The 8,838-nt window shown below is 49.0% G+C and overlaps 1 protein-coding gene across 1 annotated transcript; it reads left to right on the top strand.

The window, feature by feature from the left end:
* Positions 1-514: 514 nt before the first annotated feature.
* Positions 515-3,421, top strand: LOC106809196 (thyrotropin-releasing hormone receptor-like; the record flags this gene model as incomplete). Its single annotated transcript, XM_014812191.1, has 2 exons — positions 515-1,270; positions 3,374-3,421. Coding segments are annotated over exons 1-2 (804 nt in total), but the record flags the coding sequence as incomplete, so codon positions are not given.
* Positions 3,422-8,838: the final 5,417 nt, after the last annotated feature.

The following is an 8,838-nucleotide window of genomic DNA, read 5'->3' as shown; positions in this document are numbered from 1 at the left end:
GTGGCCTGTCGTGTTTTGTCGTCTCGGGCTGTGTTGCCCCATGTCGTGTCGCGTCGTGTCGTGCCGCGTCGTGTCGTACAGTGTCGCGTCGAGTCATGTCGTCTCATGCTGTGTCGCGCCATGTCGTGTCGCGTCGTGTCATGCCGTGTCGTACTGTGTCATAGCGTTACATCACGATGCGTCGCGTCGTCACGTTACACTGCGTTACGTAGCGTCGCGTTGGTTCGTCTCGTTCCACTCCTGCGCTACGATTATTACACCGAACGAGATCGCGCGACCTCCAATTGAATTTTGCGGACGCTTTCTATTACAGGTCCGGGCGCACTGACTCCGGCGCGCAACTACAGACGTGCAACGTGCAACAGCGTGCAACGTGCGTGCATCAGCTTGCAACGTACAACAGCGTGCAACGTGTGGGCAACAGCGTGCAACGTGCGTGCAACAGCGTACAACGTGCGTGCAACATACGTGCAACAGCGACAGCGACTCGTCGGGCGACGAATCGAGCGTCAACATGTCGCACGGCGGCGACGATAACGCGACGGACGCGTTCGCGGCGGCCGACGTGTTCCTAGCGGGAGCGAACGCGACGCTCAGCCCGCCGCAGTACTACTCCTACTCGTACCGCGTCATCGCGACGCTCTTCTGCTCGATCATCTTCTTCGTCGGCGTCGTCGGCAACGTGATGGTCGTGCTCGTCGTCTGGCGCAGCAAGACGATGCACACGCCGACGAACTGCTACCTGATGTCGCTCGCCATCGCCGACTGCATGGTGCTTATCTCCGCCGTGCCGTCCGTCATCACGGGCTTCTTCCTCGTCAAGGACGCGTGGGTGTTCGGCAGCGTCGCCTGCTCGATCTTCGTGTTCCTCAACTACCTGGGCATTAACGCGTCGTCGCTGTCGATCACCGCCTTCACCGTCGAGCGCTACATCGGCATCTGTCACCCGATGAAGGCGCAGATCATGTGCACGATGGAGCGCGCGAACAAGATCATTGTCGGCGTGTGGATATTCGCGATGGCCTACAACAGTCCCTGGCTGCCGCTGACGCAGATGGTCACGAACGAGTACGCCGTCGTCGGCACGGTGAGCTCGTGCGGCTTCAAGCTCGACCGCGACATGTACACGTGGGTCTACATGGCCGATTTCATTCTGTTCTACGTCGTACCGCTGCTGCTGTCCTGCGTCATGTACGGACTCATAGGACGCATGCTGTTCTACAACGCGATGCCGCAGGAGGCCTGCATGCAGCGAACGTCGAACGGAGAGGCCGGCGGACCGCCGCGCAGCGCGACGCACGCCGCGCGCGTGCAGGTGCGTGTGTGCGTGCGGGGGGCGTGTGCGTGCGGCATTTCGACAGTGTGTGTGGGAGGAGGTGTGTGTGTGTGGGGGGAGGGGGAGGGGGGTGCGCGCGCGTTTGTGTGAGTTGTTTGTATGTGTGTGCATGTGTGGTGCGCGTTTGTGTGTGTGTGTGTGTGTGTGTGTGTGTGTGTGGTGCGTGGTGTGTGTGTGTGTGTGTGTGTGTGTGTGTGTGGTCGTGTGTGTGTGTGTGTGTAGTGTGTGTGTGTGTGTGTGTGTGTGTGTAGTGTGTGTGTGTGTGTGTGTGTGTGTGTGTGTGTGTGTGTGTGTGTGGTGTCGCGTGCGTGTTCGTACATGTGTGTGAGTGTGCGCACGCGTGTGTACGTGCGTGTGCGCGCGTGTGTGCGTGCGCGCCGTGTGCCCGTATGTGTGTGTGTGCGCATGCGCGCGCGCGTGGTGTGTGTGCAATGCATGTGTGCGCCAGTGTGGCCGGTATGTGTGTGTGTGCGCCCGCGCGCGCGCGTGTGTGTGAACATGCATGTGTGCGCGTGTGTACGTGCCCGTAGCGTCGTTGTGTATGTGCAAAATAATTAGTAATTAATTAGTAATGCATGATTATGCTAGCGTACAATAAGTAACGCATCGTATTATCAGTACTGCTCGTAATTAGTACATACATGTCGTGGAAAATACGTAGCGTGTAATCAGTAGGATAGCACATATATCACGTAATATGAACTGTTTTTCACGTTAAACCTTTTATATGATTGTCAGATGTATCAGACATCTATCGCACAGTACACGAAGAATACAGAGACGGGTTTGCGACACGCTTGTGTTGTTCCGATGCATTATATGTTTTATTATCAGTCTTGTTAAGATCCAATTTTCAAAATGAGGAAATTTCTTATTCATAGGCTCAAGTCTGCCATCTTATCGATCGAAACTACTCGGTTTAGCACAAACATCTGATAAGCATTTAATACCCTAGGATAATATATTTTTATGATAAAATACGGCTGTTACCACGACTACAACCACTGCCGCTACCGCTACCTACTTACCACTACCAACAACCAACTACCGACTACCCCTACCACTACCCTACCCACTTGAACCCACTACGCACTACACTACCACTACCACTACCACAACCACTACCACTACCACTACCACTACCACTACCACTACCACTACCACTACCACTACCAATACCAATACCAATACCATCATTACTACCAATGCGACTACTGTCACTGTGCTGTTGTTACTATCTGTCTATCAATATATCTATCTATAATCTATCTATCTGTCTGTTATGGGCTGTCTGTCTGTCTGTCTGTCTGTCTGTCTGTCCTGTCTGTCTGTCTGTCTGTCCGTCTGTCTGTCCTGTACTGTCTGTCTGTCCTGTCCTTCTGCTGTCTGTCTGTCTATCTATCTATCTATGGCTATCTATCCATCCATCCATCATCCATCATCCATCCCATGGCCATCCAACTCAACCGTGCCTTCCGTCGCATGCCATTCGTTCCGCCCGTCGTCCGTTCGTCCGTCCCTCCGTCGCGTCCGTCCGTCGTCCGTTCGTCCGTCCGTCCGTCCGGTCGTCCGTCCGTCCGGCCGTCTGTCTATCTATGCTATCTATCTATCTATGCTATCTATCTATCTATCTATCTATCTATCTATCTATCTATCTATCTATCTATCTATCTATCATATCTATCTATCTATCTATCCTATCTGTCTATCTATCTATTATCTATCTATCTCATCTTACTAATTTATCTAATCTATCTATCTATCTGATCTATGCTATCTATCTATCTATCTATCTATCTACTAATCTATCTATCTATCTATCTCACTACTATCTCAATCTATCTATCTATCTATCTATCTATCTATCATGCTATCTATCTATCTATCTATCTACTATCTATTCTATTATCTATCTATTTATCCTATGCATCATCTATCTATCTATCATCTATCTACTCTATCTATCCTCTATTACTAATCTATCTATTACTGCTATCTATCTATCTATCTATCTATCTATCTATCTATTATCTATCTATCTTCTATTCTATCTATCTATCTATCTATTTATCTATCTCTTCTATCTATCCATCTATCCTATCTATCTATCTATCTATTATCTATCTATCTATCTAATCTACCTATCCTACCTATCTATCTAATCTACTATCTATCGATCTATCTTCGATCTATCTATTAAATCTATCATATCTATCTATCGTCTGGGCTAATGGCTTAACCCCTTGTCCCGATATGCTTCATTGCTCTCACATTCATTAACTAATATATTCAATTATATTTAATTTTTTTAAGTTTATATAAATGTATAACGGATCCGGGGTGATGCGTTGAGTGACCAGACAGCCGGATTTAACCGCATATGTTTGGCAGCGAGCGGAATACGTCCGCGTCGCCCGCATGCCTGCAGCTAGACGGGAAACGAGCCGACAGACTGGTGACAGCATCATCGACGCTTGTCGGCGCAGGCATATAAGCAACAGACGTATATCGATCAGTATAGCATAGAATCTAGATAGCTACTAGACATCATCCAGCCCCCCCTCGCTCGTTACATACATTATTACTAGACAAACTACAATAAATTCAAATTACAATTTATATATAACCCACTATAGCTCAGTTACAGTTATTAAATATAATTATGGGCGATGTGTGTGCGCGCGCGCGGCGTCGCATCGACGTGGATGTGATGTCGTGTGTGTGTGCGGGTGATGTGTTGGTGTAGTGCATGTGTGGTGTGCTGTGTGTCGTAGTGCTGTGTTGCTTGATAGCATCCAGCACGTTACTACGTGCTGATTTATCCCCCAGTCTCGATTCACCTAGTTCGTCCTTCCTGCCTAGACTTTTTCTCGGTGTTCGCTAGGTTCTGCCGCTTGCCTCCCGGCATTTTTGTCAGCTGGCACTTCGCCCACCATCTCGTTTCGGCTGTCTCTCCTGATCTGTCTCCGTCGTCACTGGGCTTGAATCTGTGCGCGTGGATGCTGTTAGTCGATAGTGTGTGTGCTGGGCTGTGCTTGTGGTGTGTGGATTCGTCTGTCATAGGATCGTAGACATCGTGTCGATACTGAGCTAGGGTATGTTTCGGATCCTCTGCTCTCTTCGGTGTTGTGTAGGCTCCTGCCGGAATGTGTTGATATGATGTAGCATGAGCGGATCGCATCCATGCGGTGTGCCCCTTCTGTGAACCAGATTTTCGGACTATTCATCGTGAAACTTTGGCCATCCTAATCTCGGGGCCGCTTGGCCCGTACGTTCTCACAATTACGCCCAGTCGGGCGATGAACCTGGTAAGGAATGATGGCCATCATGTCCTGGTGGGCTTGCTTCCGCAGAACTAGAATTGAGGGCACCGACGTACCGCCCACAGCGAAGAGACGATCGTTAACAGATGACAAGAAGACCTAAGAGAAACTCACATCCGTAAGCAAAAACCAAGGCTCAATCACGACTTCGTAAGGTTTGCTACACTCACGCGAGAGACAGTAACAGGATCATGGGCAATCATCAGAAAACTCTGCGCAAGAGCATGGAGGACCACAGTAATACTGCTCATAGTTCACAGTCAATGATTAAGAGACTTTGCGCTAATATACCCTCCATAAACTTATAGTATATTATACTAAAAAGATACCTAAGTATAAGTAACATGACAAGAGTTCACCCGCTTCAGCTATTGGGTTTAGGAACAATGGGACTGACGCGAGGATACCGGACGATTAAGTCAATATTTAACATTAGTATATGTGTAACTATTATAAATGATTAGCAGAAGTACATTTAATATGTTGCACTAATACATATATCGATGCTATATAGCATATCATGTGAACTCTATACATATATGTGCGGATATACATGTGAGTGTCATATACATATACAAATGGTGCTAAAGGATCATATATTCACTGTGGCGTGTATAACCATATAATTTTGTGCTATATACAATATGTGCTATATACATATATATGTGCTGTATAGCGATAGATTGCGATCTTGGTCTTCTACGCGGGTCATCACGAATGCTTGGCGGTGGATCACGTGCTTGCGTTTGCCGGCGCTTCGCCGGGATGCCCGTACCGGATTTCATCGTCGTCATAAACTCGTTCGTCAACGAAGAATACCTTCGCTATCGTCGGACGACTAGGATACTTTTCTGTTCTGCAAGGGACGATGGTGTAGAACATTAATTCGGGGTCAGGTTATCAACCGGATTCTCTTACACGAGACGCTATGTTCGCGCTACGGAAGTTGTGGTTCGCCGCGCGGTTCCGTCAAGATGTGTGGCTGCGCTTTGAGCGGGCTAAGAGAGAGGAAGAAGACGGTTACAGGAGTGGCGTAGTAGAGTGGAGCTACGGTGTCGTACTCCTGAACTGAGGTGACAGGCTCAGTAGCGGTCGAGTGGCAGACCGGGCGTGTAGTGACCAGTCCACGGGGCGGTGTTCAAGATCTGTGACTAGAGCCTGGAACATGAAGTTGTCGCGGCAGCACTCTACAGCGGGCTGCGGTATGTAGTTAGGTCGCTGTCAAATCTGTACCGTAGCGGTCGCATGAACAAACCGCACTGGTCATGCTAGGTCGTGTAGTCAGGGTGAGTGGCTATAAGTGTGGTAGTGGTCATACATTGACCCCGTTGTGGTTGCGGCCGTGACAGGCCACGGGAGCTTTGTAAAAGCGTGGGTTAGACCATGTGGTTAGCCCGCAGTACCCGTAAACTGTGGCTAGTCGTGTAACTAAGTCTTCGTGTCGCACGTACGGTTGCGATAAATGTCACGTGAACTACTTGTCGGCACCGGTATATTGCCGTACTGTCCGACGATCAAGTCGTTGCAAAACAGAGTAGACGGCAAATTGTTATACGTATAACCTTGCGGTATGCTGACATACAGTCGTCCTAGTGCGGCAACTGTCACCGAGGTAAAGCTCGAATCGTGTAGTACACTACTGATCCGTGCGTGCGTCCAAATCTGTCCCAGCCTAAACGCATGTCGGTGTACACTATGGTCCATTTGTCGGCGCATATATCTGATCCACGCGACACCCCGCAAGTCAAGCGACGGACTATGTACGGCCAACTGGACGCAGCGAACACATGACCCTGGGACCACACGGCTTATGCAAGCGGTAAGACTGACAACGCGAACGCGGGCGCAGAACCGCAGTGTCATCAACGCTGGACGCCGTGTAACCGTGACGGCTCCCGGTTGTAACCACACGTAAACAGACAAACTAGAGAAAACCTTACAACTCTTTCACCATTATCAACTTGTCTGCAAGCGAAAATATGACGCACTGGATCGGACATGCGCGCGTGCCTACCCTCAGAGCGTGACCTCATAAGAGTATGTCACTAAAGTCTTTGGCAAGCGTTAAATTTATCGGAGATTACTGGAAGCCGAGACGGTCCTCAGCTCGGCAACAAACGACACGACGACCAAGCCCGTATGTTAGGGCGTGTTAATCACCCGCTTCTCCTGGTATTCTCTGTAGATACTGGTAAGAGCGTGATGAAGGCAAGATTCTGTCATGAAGTCGAAATATAGCTAGTGCTGGTACAATATCTCTATTCTAACACCGCAATTTATGCTGTTCTGTATTAACGTGCGGCAGTGTAATCCCATAGAGTACACATTTTTGCTTGCTTCAGAATTTCATTACATAACACACGCTGGCACGCGCGTGAGCTAAAAATTATACCGACACACTAGACGTTTCGGAAAGCGCCTCTACTGACCGTCAGTTTATGTACTCTATGTCTTATAAATAACGGGTGCCAATAAACTGCTAGTTTAGAATATATGGCAGTCTGCACAGATGGTGAGATCTGAGAGTAAGGATCTTTTATTGCCGAATGACCTTTCGAGATATGTGTACAAACCGTTAACGAGAATCTTGGAACATAAATGTGACTACGGTATGTCGGCAATAGACAAGACGGCAAATCGCAAGTCATCGAAAGAGCCGCTGCAGGCAAGCGCCAGCCAAACCGTGAAAAACTCTATTTGCACTATCGGACCACTAACATGTCTGGATGTGAGTCGGTCGACGACGATAATGTCGTTTACGCTGTTTTTGACAGATCACGTTGTGGCGCGTGGAGCGTATCGCCCGACTGGCCCGTGCTGGCATAATCAATGGCATTACTAATTATTACTTAATTATCTTTGCACATACACAACGACGAGTCCGGGCACGTACCCACGCGTGTCTCCGGACTCACGCCAAGCCTTATCGTCCAAAATGGGTCCGACGCCACCACCACACTCTGTCCGCGCGCGTCCGCTCGGCCCGCGAACAAGACAGCTCCACCGGAAGTGTCCAGAAAGTCCAACGACCCGAGCAGGGAAGGCCGCGTGAGAATCGTCTCAAATCGGCGGCGGAACACCCGTGTCTCCCTACCACTATTGCAACTCAGAACGACATTCCATCACGCCGGCAGGCGCGGCGCGAAGGACGCCACTAACACAAACTGACACCTACGGGCCAGCCAAAGTTTACAGACACGCGCCGCATACGGCCACAATATTTCCGAACGTAGGCCCCAGAGCCACGCTTGTGCGAAAACAAACGCCACGGCAGCGCGGCAGTCCGCGCCCGCCTGATTGCTTGCCACTTGACGTGAGCGCCAGGCCACGAAGCAGCTGCTCGATCCTGCGTCTTAACAACACACGTACCCACGGCGACCTAACCGCAAGCTGAGCCGACCTCTATCTTTTCGTACAATGTCAATACATATATCAGTTAGTTAACGAACAACTAGTATACACATATATAGCACTATACATAGTATAACTAACATATATATATATATACACATAATTGGAATACAGCACAAAACCCATCAGGAAGTCAGAAACACCACACAAAGTTATCCACACACGCTCAACATTTGCTCAACATTCGAGCTACGAAAGAAGAAGAATGGTGGGTGTAAATGATTACTCTCGGCTGGTCGCGTTGCGAGGCTATACTCGACAACGCCATATCGCACGGTCTAGACAAATTCGAATATAGCCGTGAGAATAACACGTTGACCATTTGTTGTGCTCGTGTGTTCGTAATATCTTGGATAGGATGGAAGAAGATACATGCAGCATCACTGACAAATTAATGAACGCGGCGACGGTCGTGGATTAATCATAGCTGTCCGCGCGACATGATCTTCGAACGCGCACAAGTTCAGTCCGAGTCCAGGCGTGCTTATATGATAATTAGCATTTTGAAAACGGAATGCGGCTGTCGTTCTGGTCACCGAGGTACTACATGCACTCAGGTGATGCTGCAAGTACGAGACATCAGGGATGTTTTAGTTAGTCGTAAGGTGTCTTAGCCACCTTGCCAGCGTATGATCTAGCGACCAGCCCGTTCTTTTGACCGTGACTTATAGTGCAACTATCGCCACGTTTGCGAGGGCTTTACGTAAAACAAGGAACTCGTTAATTATTATCTAGTTCCTCGTCGTAATAACCCGCCATGCCTGAGCG

The sequence above is a fragment of the Priapulus caudatus genome, unplaced genomic scaffold (genome assembly GCF_000485595.1).
Source record: "Priapulus caudatus unplaced genomic scaffold, Priapulus_caudatus-5.0.1 Scaffold336, whole genome shotgun sequence".
Lineage (NCBI taxonomy): Eukaryota > Metazoa > Priapulida > Priapulimorpha > Priapulimorphida > Priapulidae > Priapulus > Priapulus caudatus.
Note: the sequence above shows the minus strand (reverse complement) of the source record. Positions and strands in the feature narration are given on the sequence as shown.